At 36.3% G+C, this 22,096-nt stretch overlaps 3 protein-coding genes across 4 annotated transcripts in view; 2 read left to right on the top strand and 1 right to left on the bottom strand.

Annotated features, from left to right (window-relative positions):
• The window catches only part of LOC125260297 (CD209 antigen-like protein C), a 49,549-nt gene extending 40,538 nt beyond the window's left edge, over positions 1 to 9,011 (top strand). Inside the window, exons 4-5 of the mRNA XM_048178621.1 lie at positions 5,912 to 6,018; positions 6,135 to 9,011. Of these exons, the coding sequence (XP_048034578.1) occupies positions 5,912 to 6,018; positions 6,135 to 6,240 (213 nt within the window). The 3' untranslated portion in view covers positions 6,241 to 9,011. The remainder of the gene's footprint in view (positions 1 to 5,911; positions 6,019 to 6,134) is intronic.
• Positions 1 to 22,096, bottom strand: part of cadm2a (cell adhesion molecule 2a) — a 269,868-nt gene that overhangs the window by 197,859 nt on the left and 49,913 nt on the right. The window lies entirely within an intron of this gene.
• Positions 10,641 to 21,506, top strand: LOC125260276 (CD209 antigen-like protein D). Of its 2 annotated transcripts, none has more exons than XM_048178573.1 (6): positions 10,641 to 11,591; positions 16,149 to 16,322; positions 19,039 to 19,290; positions 20,725 to 20,852; positions 21,025 to 21,131; positions 21,237 to 21,506. In XM_048178573.1, the coding sequence occupies exons 2-6, from the start codon at positions 16,163 to 16,165 to the stop codon at positions 21,412 to 21,414; spliced, it is 825 nt and encodes a 274-aa protein (XP_048034530.1). In that variant the 5' UTR covers positions 10,641 to 11,591; positions 16,149 to 16,162; the 3' UTR covers positions 21,415 to 21,506. The 2 variants fall into 2 exon arrangements, with proteins under 2 accessions (XP_048034530.1, XP_048034520.1); XM_048178563.1 differs by having other exon boundaries at positions 10,645 to 11,591; positions 15,838 to 16,322.

Below are 22,096 nucleotides of genomic sequence, written 5' to 3' on the forward strand. Positions count from 1 at the left end.
TGAAAATCGCTTATTTTGATGAGTTGATGTAAAAACATGCTGTCATAACTTACTGATCATATCTTTTTTCAGTGAGTAAGGTTGGAATTGTAGTGATAGTGTAGTAATACTTGTAAATGGAGATAAAAGTACGACCATGCCTAATACAGCATTAAAACATTTAATTTTGCTCTCAGGAGCTCAGTGAATTCAAACATGGTACCGTGATAGGTTGCCACCTGTGCAATAAGTCCATTCGTGAAATTTCCTTACAACTAAATATTCCACGGTCAACTGTTAGTCGTATCATAAAAAAGTGGAAGCAATTGGGAACAACAGCACGTAAAATCACAGAGCGGGGTCAGTGCATGTTGAGGCGCACAGTACGCAGAAGTCACCAACTTTCTGCAGAGTCAATAACTACAGACCTCCAAACTTCATGTGGCATTCAGATTAGCACATGAACAGTGCGTAGAGAGCTTCATGGAATTGATTTCCATGGCCGAACAGCTGCATCCAAGCCTTACATCACCAAGTGCAATGCAAAGCGTCGGATGCAGTGGTGTAAAGCATGCCGACACTGGACTCTAGAGCAGTGGAGACGTGTTCTTTGGAGTGACGAATCACGCTTCTCTGTCTGGAAATCCGACGGACAAGTCTGGGTTTGGCAGTTGCCAGGAGAGCAGCACTTGCCTGACTGCATTGTGCCAAGTGTAAGTTTGGTGGAGGGGGATTAAGGTGTGGGGTTGTTTCTCAGGGGTTGGGCTTGGCCCCTTAGTTCCAGTGAAAGGAACTCTTAATGCCTCAGCATACCAAGACATTTTGGACAATTTCATGCTCCCAACTTTGTAGGAACAGTTCCAACATGATCAAGGTCCATAAAGACATGGATGATGTGGTGTGCACAGAGTCCTGACCTCAACCCGAAAGAACACCTTTGAGATGAATTAGAGCGGAGACTGTGAGCCAGGCCTTCTCGCCAACATCACTGCCAGACCTCACAAAGGCGCTTCTAGAAGAAGTGTGTTTAACCCTCTGGAGTCTGAGGCTGATTTGGGGCCTGGAGAAGTTTTGACATGCCCTGACATTTGTGCTTTTTTCAGTTATTCATAAACATATTAATGACACAAGTGCCATTACACTGTATTCAGCACAAACTAGGCTACCATAATATGTGAGGAACATGTGTGTACATGTTTGTGTTTTTGAAGGAATAACGTTTATGCGTGGTTACTGAAAAAACAAAAAACTTAAGTCACTGATATAAGGCCAATAAAAGTATATTAAATCTGTGTTCACAAGACTTTTGGGTATTGAAGGTTGTAGACTAGAGTTTTTGCTTCAAAATTATGTAAAAATTATGCTGACTACTCTTTCATTTATAACAATATACTGATTTAGTTTTTGTAAGACACTTTTTGCCAAGAAACACAGTATGCGAGGAGGCGTGAATCTCCATGAATAATGGCTCATTCTCACCTGTGAAGACAAAAGAATTGAATAGTAATGACCTGAAAAGACTTGCATATTAATGAGGCATTTCAGTCAGGTAGGCTGTGAAAAAAAACTTCTGTGATGTCTCAAGCTCATCATGGTATATGAAACATACAGAAAAATTTTATTACAATATAAAATAATGGTTTATATTATACTTTAAAATATAATGTATTTCTGTGATGCAAAGAGTCTGAATATAGGCTTTTAGTTTAAAAGCATGCACATTTGGAGAAATATAGGATTCTCATATGTTTATGTCAATTTTCTATACAGAGGAGTTATTTTTTATTTAATATTCATTGTTATCTCTATGAGCGCTGGTGTTTGCAATTCATACTGCAGCCGGAGGGCGCTCTGTGCATTTTAGTCCACAAATTCACCTAAGAAGAAGACGATATTCCTGTGAATGGTGTTTACCAATTCATACTACAGCCGGAGGGCGCTAAAGAAACAACAACTCACTTAAAACTTATCAATAGAAGAAAAACAAACAGGAATTTACTGAATGTCTTCCAGAGATCGCTAACCATGGCTTTTTCATCCAGATAAACAATTTTCAAGGCAATAAATACACGATTGAGATGATGAATGCATGTGTTGTCTCTGAATTTGCCTGTGAATAGCGCTGGCTCCGTGGGTGTGGCCGCATTAGTGTAATGAGCTGAATCACGGACTTCTGACATGGCTCTCTTTTCATACAGATTACATAAACACAGAATGTTTGTTTTCGATTTGACTTGCACGATTTAAAACCTGACATTTCAACGTTTTGTTAGACATAAGTATGAATTTTTGTGATTAGTATTCACTAAGTTACACTTCATTTTCTGAGAACTATCAGATTGGACTTCGTTCAGAGGGAGATGAGAGATCACGCATCATGTTAGTTTTCTTTATTTTACAAAAAGCACAACATTTTGTTTTTACTCTGAGTGTATACAAATAAAAGGATATATTCTATAGTTTCAATTGATGTATTACTTATGTTTCTATGACAAAAAATGACGGAGTATTTTAAGTCTGTTTTGCTGCAATGTGAAAAAACCTGCAAAACGCGCCGGCGCGTTTTTAGACCTCAGAGTGTTAAGATTCCAATAAACACACTCCTACACCTTCCCCAAAAGCCTTCCCAGAAGATTTGAGGCTGTTATAACTGCAAATGGTGGGCCAACTCCATATTAAACCCTACGGATTAAGAATGGGATGTCATTAAAGGTGCCCTAGAACTTTTTTTTAAAAAGATGTAATATAAGTCGAAGGTGTCCCCTGAATGTGTCTGTGAAGTTTCAGCTCAAAATACCCCATAGATTTTTTTTAATTCATTTTTTTAACTGCCTATTTTGGGGCATAATTAGAAATGAGCTGATTCAGGGTGTGTGGCCCTTTAATTCTCATGCTCCACGCCCCAAGAGCTCGCACTTGCCTTAAACAACATAAAAAAAGTTCAAACAGCTAATATAGCCCTCAAAATGGACCTTTACAAAGTGTTCGTCATGCAGCATGTCTAATCGCGTAAGTACGGTATTTATTTGGATGTTTACATTTGATTCTGAATGAGTTTGAGGCTATGCTCCGTGGCTAACGGCTAATGCTACACTGTTGGAGAGATTTATAAAGAATGAAGTTGTGTTTATGCATTATACAGACTGCAAGTGTTTAAAAATGAAAATAGTTTGTCTCCGTGAATACAGTAAGAAACGATGGTAACTTTAACCACATTTAACAGTACATTAGCAACATGCTAACGAAACATTTAGAAAGACAATTTACAAATATCACTAAAAATATCATGATATCATGAATCATGTCAGTTATTATTGCTCCATCTGCCGTTTTTCACTATTGTCCTTGCTTGCTTACCTAGTCTGTTGATTCAGCTCTGCACATCCAGACGTTAATACTGGCTGCCCTTGTGTAATGCCTAGATCATGGGCTGGACATATGCAAATATTGGGGGCGTACACCCCGACTTTTACGTAACAGTCTGTGTTATGTTGAGATTCGCCTGTTCTTCGGAGGTCTTTTAAACAAATGAGATTTATATAAGAAGGAGGAAACAATGGAGTTTGAGACTCACTGTATGTCTTTTCCATGTACTGAACTCTTGTTATTTAACTATGCCGAGGTAAATTCAATTTTTGAATCTAGGGCACCTTTAAAGTTCATGTGCACGTAAAGGCAGGCCTCCCAAAATTTTTGGCAATGTAGTGTATATATTATACAACCATTAACATGTCAGAAGATGACTTTTGCCTATGTCGGCCGATCCAGATCTGTGAAGCAGATGTAACGCATTTCTGAATGAATGAACAAACCTTGGCCCGGTTTCACAGATAGGGTTTAGGCTAAACCAGGATTAGGCCTTAGTTCAATTAGGGCATTTAATTAGCTTTTATAAATGTTCACTAGAAAAAAAAAAAAAGAAAAAAAAAAACATTACTGGTGTGCATCTTGAGACAAAATAATGGCACTGACATATTTGTCAGTAGAAGTTACTTTCAGTTAAAACAGCTCAAACATGCATTTTAGTTTAGGATTAGCTTAAGCCTTGTCTGTTAAAATGGGGGCTTGATTTACAAAATTTGCTTCCAAATGCAAACATAAGGTGCAGAGATGGTGTTCTGACATAGAACCCAGAAGCCTGCAGTGTCTCTACAACATAAACAATGTAGGAAAATGACAGGGAAGAGAAGAAATTGTTGAATAAAGTTGTTATTTTTGTTGTGTTTTTGCACACGAAAAGTATTCTTGTCGATTCATAACATTAAGGTTACGACATGAGTACTTTCATTTTTGGGAGAACTAACCCTTTAATGAAGTTCAAAACCTATATCATAGCCTCCTTGATCATTGCACCTCACATTTTACACAATGACCTTCTCAATGACAGTGAATGACATGTATTTAAAAGAAGCATCACAGCCAAAATTAACAAACATGCAATGAAAAAACACTGATGTCAAACAAAATTCAGTTTCTGATCAATTTAATTTCACTGGATTAAGAAAGACTTCTCACTCATGCATAATTTTAACTGTGACTGCTACATCTAACCACACTACCACAACAGTGCTCTTTAACAAGACTTTTTTTTATGCTAATTAAATGTATTAACAGACAGGATGTCACATGGATCTTGCACTGTGACATACTTTGCCACATACATTGGCCACAATAACTAAAATTAGAGTCTTAAAAGCAGAGGACTACAGAGTACAAATGTACGCAGACAGTTTCTACCATTTACGTACATTAAGGTCAAGCGAGAATGTCTCAGCCTGTTTATGGCAATATAAACACTGGTGGATCATGTGGTATGAACAGATGCAACAAGGGTAACAAAACACCTGAAGACACAGGTACAAATACAAACACACTTTCAGTAGTGTCTGTAGAAATTAAGAAACATTTATCTTCATGTCTGCCATTTTCAGGAAGTGATTCTGTGAGGATCAGAAGCTCCAGAGCAGCTCTAGTGTGTTTGGTGCTGCTGTGTGTTCTTCTGCTGACTGCAGTCATAGTGCTGGTGTGTCCACATCCATACAAAGAGCACAAACTACACAGAAGAGAGAGAACAGCTACAAAACAAGATTAACAAACTCACCGAAGAGAGAGATGGTACTAATAATAAAGAATAAATACATGAATGAGACAGACCAGCTAAGAAATGAACTTCAGATTTATGGTAAAGTTTCTTTAGTGTATGCAGTTATTTGCTATACTGCAGACATTTTAAAGCATGATGGCATTGGATTGTGCTCTCAGTAACTTTCAGTGTACTCAATCTATCTATACTATCTATTATAAGTTACATGTGAATGGATTAAACTGTAAAATCTGAACTTGTTCTGTTAACAGCTGGATGGACTCGCTATCAATCCAGTCTTTACTACACATCCAAAGAGAAGAAGAACTGGACTGAGAGCAGAAGATACTGTACAGAGAGAAGAGCAGATCTGATCATCATAAACAACAGAGAGGAACAAGTAAGTGAGTGAGTGAGTGTGTGCGTGTGCGTCTTTGTGACATATCAGGACACAAATGTGTATAATGACATGGGTATGACATAAGTATTACAAAAAGAGGTGACTTATGAGGACATTACCCCATGTCCCCACTTTTCAAAAGGCTTATAAATCAAACAGAATGAGTTTTTGTGAGAAAGTAAAAATGTGCACAGTTTCCTGTGATGGTTAGGTTTAGGGGTAGGGGTAGTGTAGGGGGATAGAAAATACGGTTTGTACAGTATAAAAACCATTACACCTATGGAATGTCCCCACAATTCACAAAAACAAACGTGTGTGTGTGTGTGTGTGTGTGTGTGTGTGTGTGTGTGTGTGTGAGAGAGAGAGAGAGAGAGAGAGAGAGAAAATAGAGGTCAGATGAAATTAGTTTAGTTATTGTCTGTTTATGAAAGAACGTTTCATCTGCTCAGGATTTTGTTAAGAACATGTCTGGTGCTGCTGTGGTCTATATTGGTCTGACTGACAGTGATGTGGAGAACACATGGAAATGGGTTGATGGCAGCAACATGACCTCTGGGTGAGAAATCACTGAACTGAACTGATTAATATCTAATAAATGATTCTCACAGTCAGTATCATAGGCTATCCCACAGAAAGCAGCACTGAACATCTAATGCTGATCTGTATTTTCAGGTTCTGGGCGCCTAGAGAGCCTAATGGAGATACAAGAGAGAACTGTGTTGTGACTGTTGCTGTGCCTAAATTGCCAGAGTGGCCTGGTTTAGTTAGGGTGGATTGATGTTGCATGTAATATAGCTTATCAATGGATCTGTGAGAAGAGAATTTCAGAACTTTTACTGCCATAGGAACATCACACATCTTTTAATACAAATTTAACAGAAATAAACTTTTGTAATATTTGATCATCATCTAAGGGCCCATCCACACGGAGACGATTTTAGCTGTATATGCAAAAATTTTGTATCGTATAAGAAGAGGTGGGTAGTAACGAAGTACACTTACTTCGTTACATCTACTTGAGTAGTTTTTTGGAAAATTTGTACTTTTTAGAGTAGATTTAAATGTGGGTACTTTTACTTTAACTTGAGTACATTTGTAATGAAAAATCTGTACTTTTACTTCGCTACGTTTGGTGATGATCCTCTCCTTACTTTATTTTAATGCAATACTGTACATGTTAAGAAATGCGTAGTTTATTCCAAGCATGCTGTCTCTTTTTTCATGAACGATGTCCCATTCACAAATGAATCACTTTTTTTGGGTCGATTCTGTTCACAGACTTGATCAAACAATTTGGTAAAACTGTCTAATTGGTTCGCGAATTAGTATGAATGATTTGTTCCTGTACGCACTGAATCGTCTGAAGCGGTTTCTCACTCGGGGCGGATGAAGTGGCAGTTGACCTCCAGTCAATTAAAAGCAAATCTGCAAATGTGTCCTATTGTTTGCCAGCGACGAATATCTTTGTGAGCTGAACTGCGTATACTGTCGGTGAACAGTTCCACAGGTATCGATTTCATTCAGTTTCAATTCATATAGCCAATAGCCAACATTTTACAACCAAACAGATAATTACACCACGATGATAAAGTATGTAGCATTTCTTTACTGTTTTTATGGACATATATCTTAATTTATACATTAAATAAGCTACAACTGTTCAGAGAATATGAAATGGTAATTTGTGGATAGCCTATTGCGCAGTGGTGGCGCCGGCTACCTGTTCGTCTTGAAAATGAATGCTTTGCGTTGACACAGTTAACCAGTTTACACGCGCCTGCAGAAATATACATTTGATTACATTTTGGAGAACAAACGGTAGAAGATCCATCAATGTGCATTTGATCATTGTTTGTGTGATGTTCAGAGGTTATGAGGCACAAGCACATGTAAAGAGTTTTCGTGTGTACAGCCAATCCGTATATTTTGTGAAACGATGATGTCATCACCCCACATGTCGACCCTAGTCAGACACCACTAACAGCACAAAACAGCAACAACAATAGCAGACTACATGCTTGTGTTCGTGCCGCAGAAGCTACCGAGCCTGCTTTACTAAAGCAAAACTTTATTTCTAAGCTTTACTAAAGTTTCTATACAGTGCACAAGCTTTATGTGCATTCTCCAAGTCTTATTCTTAATTTTTAGTGTATCCCGGTGCCAGAATCACAGCGCAACATATTGATCTGGCATATATACTACGTCGTTTTGAGTTGGGCTGTGTCCGAAATCGCCCCCTATACCCTTAAATAGGGCAGTATTTGAGGGGACAGCCATGTAACGCACCTGCATGAGTATTTCCCGCAAATTAGTATTAGCAAGTACAAGTTGCTGCTTCACTATGTCATGCTTTCATGAAATGATATCTATTGTTCTTTGAATTATAGTACAAGTGAGAGAACAACAAAATGAAGATGTCTGAGAACAACGAATATAGTAGTCTTGAAAGTTTGTTAACATGGGTATGTGTAGCCTACAACACTCACATATAAATGTAAAAAAAATAAAGTGTTTGTGTTTTACATCATCTGCCGTGTGCACACGTTAAGACTGCAACCTCGGCGAAAAAAGCCGGCAAACTCGGATTTGATTTGGGTATGCTAGAGCCTATATAGCTGTCTGTGTAATAACTACGACAATGTTTAAATATCATATTTTCTGGCTAGTTTACTTTAGTTTTTTATAATACACCATACTTTAACCCAAAATCAATAATTAAAAACAAGTTTAAATGAGTAAATCTTCTATAAATTTCCTTCCCTGACATAGCCTATTCCAATTCTTGTTAGAACACAGTAAATGTGCTTATTCTATGCATTTTGAGCACTTTTTGTGTGAAATCATATTTATTTTGTGCATCAAAGATGTACTTGAACCACTTGAGATGTCGTTGAACCATCCATCCACTTCCCTACAGTGTATCATACAGATATAAATTTGTTTTAACTTTCTAAGTAAATTGTTTAATTAAGGTTTATACATGCTGGTTTTCATGACAGAGCTCAAGATAATTTTTTTCATTACTAGTACTGGAGCTGCTAGTTTGCAAATGTTTAAATGATTATTAAAAAGCCAGCCCTCCCAGTGCACCGAGTGTCCGAATTCACTCACTCGTTTTCATTCACTTCTTCAAGTGAACTATGTTAGTGGACTAATGTAGGGAATAGTGAATGAGGGTATAGGGGGCGATTTCAGAAACAGCCTTGGTTTCAGTGGTTTCATGTGTGCGCAGATATTTCTTGAGACGAGGAAAAAAAAAAGATTGGATAGGGAAAGTTCTGGCTTCATGTGGATGTAGCCTAAAACAGTGTTCTAAACTTTGCTCCTGGAGGATACCCACAACTGCACATTTTGAATATATCTCCCTTGTCAGAAACTCATTTAATGTCCTGGAGTTTCTTGTAATGAGCTGATGATTTGCAGCAAGTGTGTTTAATTAGGTAGACATATATACAGGGCTTGACATTAACTTTTTTGCTCACCAGCCACTGTGGCTAGTGGTTTTCCAAAGTTACTAGCCACTCAGCATTTTCACTGGCCACAATTTTGCTGTTCAGAAATTACATTTTATATGATTAAAGTTGACTTTGGCATGCTAAAATTATTTGATTTTGAGTCATTTTACTTGATTAGCTAGATTTAAAACCCTTTCAAACTTTAAAATGCAGATTGACCACCTAAATCAAGACTAGGCCTACATGGTATATCAGCTGGTATGTATGGGTGGGCAAGGAACGGGTTGACGGGTGTTAATGTCAAGCCCTGCATATATACAATATTCAAAGTTGCAAAGTGATCGTCACAGAGTATTTTATTTATTTTTTGCAGGTAAAAAACATCATTTTGTGCCTGCATCAGCAAATTATACGCAGAAATTTTAAGCAAACAAGTTTAAATTTGCTTGTTGTTTATTTACTCATTTATCCATCATTTTGCGAATAACTGTTGATAAAGAAAATGCCACGTCGCATTATTGAAAATAATTCCATTTTAAACCATGAAGGCGAGCCAGTGGATATCACACAGACAATGTGCAAACTTTGCGTGAGAGTTATGCGGCTGAAGAAGTCTCTAGGAGACAATGCAAGATGAATCTAATTTATTTTCTTAATATTTCTCTTTTGGCCCATAGTGAGAATTTTTTTTTTTTTTTTTGTGAATCGAGAAGTATTCCGTGTTAAACAAGTTGTTTTTAATTGAGGAGTAAGCTATCTAACTAATATTTTATTATCCTCACAGCTCGTTGGTTATACGGTGATGCACTATGATATCGCAAGGCAAATGAATTGCAATATTAATTTAATAATAAAAGTAGCATGATAATAATAAGAATAATTTAATAGCCCTGTGTGACCGACCGCTATACGCCACTGTGAAGAGATAAACGGCATTCAGGCACGGCAAAGCGATTACCTGTTTTATCCAGATCAAGTGTTTTCAGTCGGCGCAAGCAAGAAACAATTTACATCATCATCAAGAAATCAATTTACATCATCTGGAGAAAATCAAGTTTTTAATGTTGTTCTATCAAACCATGTTTTAAGACAAACCATGTGCAAATTCATACTGTAAGTCGAGGACGATAGAAATGAGACTGCATTTTTGAGAGGTATTTTTGTATAATTTTTAACTGCTTGGGCTGTATTATATTATTTTATTGCACTGAAAAATTACACTTTTTTTACGACAATCTGCACTAGGCGAGGTTGCCCTTCGCTGCTATACTCTGTCTGAGGTGAATGGCATTCTTGCAAGAATAAAAGCTGAAAAAGACATTGTTTGGTCTAACTGGTTTATTGCAGACTCAACATCATATTGATCATAACAATGGAGCTGGGAAGCTACAGTAGCTAACACTGTTAATGTTTTATTTTGCAAAATACATCATATAAAAAAATCTAATGCAATCACTTTGATGGTAGCATGTTGCTAAGCTAACCATGTGATACATAGAGCACATAATGTTGAGTAAAATAATGTTCCAGGATTATTCTCCTTAGTGGACTTCAATGGCCATCCAAATGGTTGAAGGTCAAAATTACAGTTTCAGTGCAGCTTCAAAGAGCTTTAAACGATACCAGACGAGGAATAAGGGTCTTATCTAGCAAAACGATCGGCCATTTTCTACAAAAATGCAACTGTATTTGCTTTATATAAACAGATGATCGCCTTGCACGTGCTTCCGCTTTCCGTGTTCTTCAAAAAGCTTACGCTGTATGTCCTACACCTTCCCTATTCTACTTACGGAAAAAAAAAAAAAACTAAACTGGCCGCCGCGTTTGTTCCGTAAGTTTGACTAGCAGTAAAGTGTACATCGGTTGTAGACTCACTATTGCAGTGTATTATGGGAGTGAATGAGTGCACACGATAATGTCCACTATGGTGTAGGACACCATTGCAAATGGCTCTCCCCTCAAACATAGGCGGGCAACACAGTCATTGAATTGTTTAGTAAATTAATTTGTTCAAAAACACGGATTTATTCAGGAACGAAACATCACTACTCTCCCGGAACAGCTTATTCTGCTTTGGCTTCACTTGGAACTATTTACGTTGGTGGAGCAAAAATAGACCAAGTAACTTGCAATACTGTGTCTAAATGTAAGTTCCTCAAAATTAACTTCTTGTTTTTTAACTGTTGTGTAAACATGTAGATTCCATACACAAATCTTTTATGTTAAAAAATATTCTGTTTACAACCTGTTACTCACTCGAGGACACAAGCAATAGAATACCACAATGATCCAATGATCCAGTCAATTCCCGGCCTACATTTTTACTTGTTCAAGAAGCTGTTTCACTCGGATTGACGTCACAATAGGGAAGAAAAGACATATCGTAACTTCAGTGTCTTGGCAAGGATCTGGTGTAACATTTTTGTTTGCCACTAAGTGTTAAAAAAGACGACGAGTGCTGACTACTTAAACACACAGGAACAAAATCATTTAATGTTTGACAGTTAAAGAGCAGAAGTTTTTGATGGTTTTTATGATGATGTGATCAAGACTGAGTCTGAGAGAATGAAGAAACAGTAGAGAGAGTGATGGTGGAAATCTTTGAGAGTTCAGACTGTGGGAGATCACGACTTCAGGACAGAGACAAACACACACCAACCACTTCAGCGTACAGGTAATTACATTTATTTCTTTGATAAAAACATCATTGTTTGCACATTCCATTGTTGTTCAGGTTTTCTGTTGAGCAGCTCCAGTTTGGTGCTTTTCAATGGATCTCTGAGAAAAGTATTTTACCCCTTATACCGTCCTAGAAATATTACACATCTTTTTATTTATTTATTTATTGGTGACAAGTTTAACAGTAGAAAATGTTCATAATTAAGGATTGTCATCTTAAGCGGGAGTGTCCATTTCTGCTCCTTTGCAGTTGAGTAAAGCTCCAGCATAGTGTTTTTTTAGCATCACTGATATCCTGTTATTGTTTTTATTCATATTTTGAGTCTTCATTTAGGTTATATATTTTCTAATTTCATATTAATTTTGGTTAAAGTTTTCAATCACATTATAATTTCATATCACAGGTGGTCCTTACAGCCTACAATAACAAATGAACCAAAATCCTGCACAAAGACACTGACTAAGCAAAGAAATAAGACTAGCAATAGAATGAATTATTATAAATTGTCTTTTTTTTTTGTTTATTCTATTGCTAGTCTTATTTCTTTGCTTGGTCAGTGTCTCTCTCACTGCACACACACACATACTGTACTGACGCAGACTCCCACACATACGGACATGTATACACGCACAGAAACTTGTTGTCAGCTCAGCGCTGTCCCATGAATGACTGACAAAATAGTTTGCAACTAAAAAGCTATGACATTTCTCAGTAAGATAGTAACGTTGCTTTTCTGGAAGCAGTTAAACTTGCAGCTTCGCTAGAGACACTGCTGCCAAACACTTTTGAGAGATGCACAGACTAAATAAATAATGAAATGATGAATGAAAAGGAGTGAAAAAATTAAAATTAATGAATGAAAATGTGGGCCGGAAGTGCTGTGCATGTCATCTCCTGGCGAGATGCAGGGAATTCATTCAGTGCAAATCTCATGGGTTTCTCTAGCTCTAGAATTGACTATATATCGGTTGTACATCAGTTGTTATTGTTGTGCATTATGGAATTTAATGAATGCACTCAATGTCCACTATGGTTTTGGACACCACTACAAATGGCTATCCCCTCAAATAGTGCACTATAGGGGCAACACAGTCATTAAATCATTAACTCAATCGATTTGCTCAAAAACATTGATTCATTCAGGCACAAAACATCACTACTATGTGTTTCTCTGAGAAGCGAAACAGTTTATTCTGTTTTGGCTTCATTTAGAACTTCGCTTGTTGGCAGAGAAAAAATAGATGAAGTAACACTGTCTAAAATGTAAGTTCCTCAGTATTGACTTATTGGTCATTCAACTGTTTAAACATGTTAGAATGCCTGCATCTAATGTTGTCCTCGAACATTAGCAATACAGCACAAGTAGGATCTTTTGATAATAGTTTAAAGGCTGTAATTTACTACTTAGTTGTGTGAGGTCCTTAGAGGACAAAAATGTCTGTCAAAAAAAAAAAAAAAAAAAAAAAAAAAGTAAGTAAAAGTAAAAGTACAGTTTTGGAGCACAGACTTCCCTTTTTTTTACTATTTTTGTTAAAGAAAAAAGTTAAAGTGAAAAAAAAAGTTACAGAAGTTTAAGTTTATGAAAATTATTATTATTTTATATAAATATATATTTAAAGGGGTGATGAACTGAGAAATCAAATGTTCCTTGAGCTTTTGACATATTAGAGGTCATCATACTTGAAGAATATCCTTTAAGTTTTAGAGCTGAAAAGTGCCTGGACTCGACAGTAACGCAACAACATGTAAGTAACTGTATTAATTCTAATGCCTGATCTGATATATAATGATTCATGTACAGTCAGATGTTCTTTGTCTGTGTCAGTAAATCAAACCTGTGACTAAACTTCAACTTGCGTTGTTTCTCTTAGCAGGATGAAAATAATCTGTTATTTAACGGTGATTAAATTATATAAGGAAAGCGATCAAAGAAAGCTCCCTTTGCAATCATTGGAGCAGCGCATGCTGAAGCCTTCAATCAAACAGCGCGAGTTTACAATGACGAGATCACTGCTTTCATGCGCTCAACATATGTGATCAGCCACACAGTGTTCATCTCTGCAACCTTTCATGCCACGATCTAAATATAATGCAACACTTTTCACGATTAGTTAACCTTGAGAGCTGTAATAGTAAAAAGAGAAAAAAAAAAAAAAAAGAGTAATACTTGGCTATTTCAAATGGAAAGATGTCAGCCAATCACAGTAGTGGGCGTTTACACTGAAGTCTCACAGCAGACACGCCCCTTAGAACAGAGCGTTCAAACCAGAAGGCTAAAATCAGGGTAGGAAAAATGCCTTTTATTTATAAATTATGACAATTTTGGATGTAAAAAGCATTCTAACATTTTAAGTGCACCCTGGGAAACATTATAAAACAATAACCCAACGCAGTTCATGACCCCTTTAATAAAACAGGCTGAACTCAAAAACTGCAAGAAAAACAAAGCCATAAATCTAAACATCTAACATCTAACATCTAACTACAAGTTTTGTTCCAAATTTAAGATAGGTATCTCAAAAAATGAGCTTTCAGTAAGATTTTGTTTGGGCACAGTTCCAAATTTTCCCCATCAGATGTCAGAAAAGCTCCACTGGTACACACAGGGGTTGGATTTCTGATTTGCAGTACAGTTTATTTTTTATTACACATATACAAACCACACTGACATCCATACCAACACACCAACACAATTATAGCTGCATAATTTATCCACTTGGCTCTATGATACGCAGAAGCAAAAAAACAGGAATAAAGCCGCAGTCACACTAGACTTTGAACGTGCAAAATTTCTTCGGAGGCTGTAATGGCCGTGATATGACGTCACGGTCTACAGTATCTTTTTTATAAACATGAATTCAACATATAACTTAAAGTAATACATTCAAAATGTAAAAATATAAAACCTACTTGACAGCAAAAATATCGTTCTTTTAATTCAGCCAAGAGGTCATGCCATGATGAATCAATCTTCTACTGGTCGCACGTCTTCACGTGATGCGAATTCGCAGGTCTGAGATCACCAAACTTGAACTTTGGAACGCAACAAAATGCGATTTTTTTTTTCGCACAAGCTTGTGTTTCCAGTCTGACGCATTCGTATGTGTATGAATGGAAGTCAATGGAACAAAAAGTGCAGTGTGTCCACACCTTAAAACGGGTATTTGCTTTATACACTGTAAAAAAGAATTGTTGGTTCAACTTAAAAAAGTTACCTGGTTGCCTTAAAAATTGAGTTAATTGAAATTAAATTGAGTTAATTGAAATTGAAGTTAATACAATGAAGGTGATTGATTGATTTAATCAACAGCATCTCAAAATATTATGTTATCTGAATCACATTGATAATTGAAGTTGATCTGACAAAAAAAAGTTGCGATAACAAATATATATATATATATATATATATATATATATATATATATATATTTTTTTTTATAGTATAGGCCCAAACCTGAGAAAATGGCCTACCAATGTTTACCACCTTGTATTAAAAAACAAACAAACAAAAAAAAAGTACAAACTTTAATTTTTAAGCTTTGCCAACAGAATGAAAGCTTTAACAGGTTTAATGTATTTGAATAGGGCATTTTTATCCTTATGGTCCTAAGTGTAAGAATTTTTTTGTAACTAGTGTAAAATAGATTTATTAAAGGAAATGGGGGGGAAATAGTACAATTCCAATAAAAATAACACATTTGTGCCAAAATGTATGCAGTTGGCACAGGCAAGATGATCAAAAGACAAACTGAACATCATGTCTGACGTGTTCAGGAAGTGACTTCAGGAAGCTGCAGAAGTTTCTGCTGCTGCTGCTGTATGTTCTTCTTCTAACAAATGAGACTGACTTCATTCAAGGTGGTGATGCCTAGAGGAATGTTTAAGAGCATCTTTCAAATTATCCAGTGTTTATACAGATTTTATACACACATTTTGAATTTATATTAAATTTATACCCATAATCACACCTACCCATGTACACAATATAGTGGAAAAGTGAAGTGGCTTTCATTAGTTTAAACTTAAAACACAGTTTCACAGTTTAAACTTAAAATATTTGCATTGCTTAATAGTTATGTTTATAGAAGTTTATAGATGTACTTTACAGATGGCTCTAAACTTAGTTACCAAAATTGACAAATCAACAGTTTTTTTTTTGTTTTGTTTTGTTTTGTTTTGTAATGGAAATGCATGTGTCCTCATATTCTTTCATCAAAATAACTTCCCCTCCTTCTTACAGCAACATCTCTTCTCTTTTCTGATGGTGTGCTTACTGGTGTGAGGGAGGGAAAACCTGTCACTCACATGATGTCACAGCAATAGCAAACCATCCAATCAATTCCCATTAAACAAAACCAAGTCCCGGCCTACATTTTTCCTTGCTCAAGAAGCCATTTCACTCGGATATACATCACAATAAGGAAGAAAAGACTATCACAACTATGCCAACTGATCAGATGTCACATGTTTTTGTTTTCACACGTTGACCACAAACTGTACGCTAGTGTTAAAAAGAAGACGAGTGCTGACTATTTAAACACATCTACACAGGAACAAGGAGCAAAATGTCTGATGATGTTTATAACAATGTACTCAAGATTGAGTCTGAAGGGATGACGACAGATAGAGTGGATATGTCAGTGGATATCTATGAGAGTGCAGATTGTGTGGGAGATCATGAATTCAGGACAGAGACAAACACACAACAACCACCCCAGTGTACAGGTAATTCCATTAATTTCTTTGATAAAAACAATCAGCCAACTAATATCATATTTCTGGAGCTCATGAAGTGATTGTGCGAAGCTGACGTGTTCTTCTGATGCTATATTACAGGATTGTAAGTTAAAGTTAGACAATAACTAACCATTTATGTATGTTTTTCTAGAGAATCCCTAAACAAAGTCATCCTTCTCATGAAAGAAAACAAAGCAAAATATGTTTACTCCATTAGAATGGTCATAAATCTAATATCTGAAATGATTTTACTAACTGAACTGTACATTGACATTAAACACTGAAGTACAGCGTCAGGCCATAGTTTGCCCTTTATCAATACAGCAAACCTTAGATGATTTAGTGCATTTGAGTTTAAATCAGAAACAAAAAGAAAAAAGAAATACAATCCTCTAATATAATTAGGATTTTATAGAAAAAGCTAAAAAAATTGTATTGTATACACTACAACCTATTACACAAGCTCACAAATCAGTGACAGTGGATTGTATATCAAGAAGGGTTTGAAAATCATAAGGAAGCAAGGTACTAATTTATTGCACACCCACCCACACACACACACACACACACACAAACAAATACAAATACAGGAAATACAGCACAGGACAGGAAAGATGGCAAGCCAACAATCACACTGGTGTCGTCTTGGATCGAAAAAAATGTAACCTAGCATGCAACCATGTTAATCTTATTTATTCCACTCAGACAAAGTATGCATTTTTTGGGGTGCTTAAGAAAATGAGATCATGTTAAAAGTGCAAGACATGAATATAATGCAGTATATCATGGTTATCAAAAAAATGACTTGAGACCAGATACCAAAGAACTGGCAAATGAATCTGTGTGCACTGGAAGAATTTGGCTAGTAACACACCTACTGTATGCGAGTTCATTTGTGCTGTCATGTTAACAGTGTCACGTTGCAAGACATTTTTTTAAAAGATGTAATGAATATAATACAGTATAGCAATTTTGGGGCATAATTAGAAATGAGCCGATTCAGGGTGTGTGGCCCTTTAATTCTCGTGCTCCACGCCCCAAGAGCTCGCGCTTGTCTTAAACAACATAAAAAAAGTTCACACAGCTAATATAACCCTCAAAATGGATCTTTAGTGTTCGTCATGCAGCATGTCTAATCGAGTAAGTACAGTGTTTATTTTGATGTTTACATTGATTCTGAATGAGTTTGAGGCTATGCTCCGTGGCTAACGGCTAATGCTACACTGTTGGAGAGATTTATAAAGAATGAAGTTGTTTATGCATTATACAGACTGCAAATGTTTAAAAATGAAAATAGCGACGGCTCTTGTCTCTGTGAATACAGTAAGAAACGATGGTAACTTTAACCACATTTAACAGTACATTAGCAACATGCTAACGTAACATTTAGAAAGACAATTTACAAATATCACTAAAAATATCATGTTATCATGAATCATGTCAGTTATTATTGCTCCATCTGCCATTTTTTGCTATTGTCCTTGCTTGTTTACCTAGTCTGATGATTCAGCTGTGCACATCCAGACGTTAATACTGGCTGCCCTTGTGTAATGCCTCGATCATGGGCTGGCATATGCAAATATTGGGGGTGTGCATATTAATGATCCCGACTGTTATGTAATGTTGTAATGTAATGTTATGTTGAGATTCGCCTGTTCTTCGGAGGTCTTTTAAACAAATGAGATTTATATGAGGAGGAAACAATGGAGTTTGAGACTCACTGTATGTCTTTTCCATGTATTGAACTTTTGTTATTTAACTATGCTGAGGTAAATTAAATTTTTGAATCTAGGGCACCTTTAATGAAGTTCAAAACCTTTATTATAGCCTCCCTGAACATTGCACCTCACATGACTTTACACAAATACCTTAGATTAGTTTTGTTTTCAGTGACATGTGAACAGAGCCAGCGCGTGCCTGTAGGCGAACTAGGTAGGCAAGTTATCACCCTATTAGTTATTCTAAATCTAAATGAACTGTCCTTCATTCTACCTAGTAGTGCCACTCCCAGAAAACTTGCTTGTGTATGCTTTTATTTTAGTGCAATTTCATAAATAAACAAAATCTCCAGTCTTTTACATGTATCTCAAAGATGGTGTTTAGTTGTGAGTGTGAGGTGGCACAATGGTGTTTTGCCTAGAGAGGCAGTTGAGCTTGTGCTTGCCCTGCATGTGAATGACTTGCATTTAAAAGAAGCCTCACAGCCAGTATAAACAAACATGCAACAGAAGAACACCGATGTCGAGCACAATCCAGTTACATTTTCTGATCTATTTAAGTTCACTGGATTTAGTAAGACTTTTCACTCATGTATAATTTTACTGTGCTAATTTGAACCTAGCTGCTACATCTAACCACATGACCACAATAGTGTCCTTTCTGTTATGCAAATGAATTCGTATTATTAACAGACCGGAAGTCACTTGTACTGTGACGTACTTTGCCACACATTGGCCTCATGTACTAAAATTAGAGTCTCAAAAGCAGAGGACTACAGAGTACAAATGCACACAGAAAGTTTCCGACATTTACGTACATAACTGAGCAAGCGGAAATATGACAATAGAAACGCTTATTAATCATTGGATATGAACAGACACGCCAAGAGAAACCAAACACAACATCACACAGGTACAAATACAAACACTTTCAGTAGTGACTGTAGAAATTAAGAAACATTTATCTTCATGTCTGCCATTTTCAGGAAGTGATTCTGTGAGGATCAGAAGCTCCAGAGCAGCTCCAGTGTGTTTGGTGCTGCTGTGTGTTCTTCTGCTGACTGCAGTCATAGTGCTGTGTGTCCACATCCATACAAAGAGCACAAACTACACAGAAGAGAGAGACCAGCTACTTACTAACATCACCAACCTCACAGAAGAGAGAAACCAGCTACTAAACAAGATTACCAACCTCAGAGAAGAAAGAGATGCGCTAAGAAATGAACTTCAGATGTGTGGTAAAGTTTCTTTAGTCAATGCAATAATTTGCTATACAGCAGAATTTTTTCAAACATGATAGAGTTGGATTGCGCTCTCAGCAGCGTTGGGCCCGTTACTTTTAAAAAGTAATTAGTTATAGTTACTAGTTACTTCTCACAAATAGTAACTGAGTTACATCATAAAAAAAGTAACTAATTACCAGGGAAAGTAACTATTGTGTTACTTAAAAAAAAAAAAGAAAAAAAAAGTCAAATAACTTGGATGCCCCTAATATTAAATATAAGTCTAAAAAGAAATTATTCTTGATCCGACTCATGATCCGCTCTTGCTCACGACATGAAATTTATCTGTACTGTACTACATGTTGGTAGCCATTAAAGAAAATGAAGTTTCATATTTATGTTTAAATACTCCTATGCTATGTTTTAAATTCATCTATTTGATTATGAAAAGTGAACAGCATGAATAAGATTCATCATAGGATGCGCAATATATCGGGAGACATGGAGTGGGTCAGACATGATTTTGACCACTTCATTAAGTTTTGTTTTGTAAAGCCTTTCTTTAAAAGTAAATTTTGTTTTGTAAAAAGTGTATCTTAATTTTAATCAAATTGCCTGGATTTAATAAATAAGAAGCAAATATAGCAGACAATATAATCATGACATGGAGCCGCGATCACTGGCGCGTGAACTGAAGCGTGTCTTACAGGCTAAGTGAACCGAAACTCAGAGTATAGGCTGCTTGCCTCACAGACATGAGAAAAGTGTCTATAGAAAGCTTCAAATATCTACTTTAAAACTAAATAATTAAAAACGAAAAGAAACAGGCTACTCTAATTATGTAATCTAATTAAGTAATGTCAACTTCATTACTTACAACTAAATTAAATTAATATAAATGTGATTAGTCAACTAATGTCTTAAATGAAAAACTACTAGTCGACTAGAAAAAAAACAAACTTATTTCACATATTTTCGATTAAGCATGTCACAAAGGATATTCTGGTTTGAGCTCGCGCTCTGCTCGCATGCTCACAGACACACACACAGAGCATCGTACATTATTATCAGTTCAAAATTATATTTGTGTATGACTAACCCCAACACACACACACCAGAGAAAAAAAACTTTGCAGGTCCTTTGGCTGAGAGAGAGACTACTGAAAACCGAGAGACGGATGAAAACCGCTTCAGTGAGCTCAATTAGAGTAATGCAGCATTTCTTTGTCAGTAATGGTAACGGCGTTGTAATGGGAGAAAAGTAATTAGTTTGATTACTCGTTACTGAAAAAAAGTAATGCCATTAGTAAAGCCATTTATTTATTATTCCCATCACTGGCTCTCAGTAACTTTCAGACACAATCTATCTATATTATCTGTTATAAGTTACTGACAAGTGACTGTAAATGGGAATAAAACAGCTAATAGCTGAACTTGTTCTGTTAACAGCTGGATGGACTTGCTATCAATCTAGTTTTTACTACATATCAAATGAGAAGAAGAACTGGACTGAGAGCAGAAGATACTGTACAGAGAGAGGAGCAGATCTGATCATCATAAACAACAAAGAGGAACAAGTGAGTGAGTGAGTTAGAATGTGTGTGCGTGCGTGTGTGTGTGTGTGTGTGTGTGTGTGTGTGTGTGTGTGTGTGTGTGTGTGCGTCTGTGTGTGCGTGTGTGTGGCAGCTAAATGGGAGATGGTTAGATGTCTGTTTATAAAATAAATGTGCAACTGTTTCATCTGTTCAGGATTTTGTTAAGAACATATCTGGTGCTGCTGTGGTCTATATTGGTCTGACTGACAGTGATGTGGAGAACACATGGAAATGGGTTGATGGCAGCACTCTGACCTCTGGGTGAGAAATCACTGAATTAAACTGATTAATATCTAATAAATTATTCTCATAGTCAGTATCATATCACACAGAAAGCAGCACTGAACATCTAATGCTCATCTGTAGTTTCAGGTTCTGGGCGTCTAAAGAGCCTAATGGAGATACAAGAGAGAACTGTGTTGTGACTGTGGCTGTGCCTAAATTGCCAGAGTGGCCTGGTTTAGTTGGGTGGATTGATGTTGCATGTAATATAACTTATCAATGGATCTGTGAGAAGAATATTTCACATCTCATAATGCCATAGGAACATCATACATGCATGATTGTACATACTCGTAATTAACTTCATACTGTGTCAGCCTCATTGTATTAATAAAGTTCAAAACTTTTCTTGTAGCCTTCTTGAGTGTTGCATGATTTTAACATTTAGAAGCATTGACATCAGACCAATTTTGTTCTGCAATTCTGACTAACTAGTGCTAAAACAGAAAGACGACAAGCATATAGCAGCCGATATAGGCAATGGAAGAATGTTCTTTAACCACAATTAAGGGTTACACTTTATTTTGATGGTCCACTTTAGACATTCATCTAACTATAAGTAACTTTGCAACCAGTGGCAGAGCCAGGATTTTTTCATAGATGTGGCCAGGCAGGGGCCAGCAACCAGTCTGGGGTGACACAGAAAGTGTCATTATTTAAAATAAATAAATAATTTATTTTTAAAAAGACTATAATGTACTGGACTGTTTTATATGGAAGTGAAATAAAATGTTTTTGAAGCAAAACAGCTTGTTGAATTGCTCTAATTGAAAAATAAAAATGCATTCCATTAACTGTGCTTGCATTTTAATGTGTTGTATTTTAAAGGGCATATTGCAGGTTAGAGCTTCAGTGATTCAATGTATAGAAAAATAATGTATTAAATATATTTTCTTGAAAAAACATGTATAAATATGCTACATAGGCTTCTGGAGTCTTTTTTT

The sequence above is a fragment of the Megalobrama amblycephala genome, linkage group LG2, assembly GCF_018812025.1.
Source record: "Megalobrama amblycephala isolate DHTTF-2021 linkage group LG2, ASM1881202v1, whole genome shotgun sequence".
In the NCBI taxonomy this organism is placed as follows: domain Eukaryota; kingdom Metazoa; phylum Chordata; class Actinopteri; order Cypriniformes; family Xenocyprididae; genus Megalobrama; species Megalobrama amblycephala.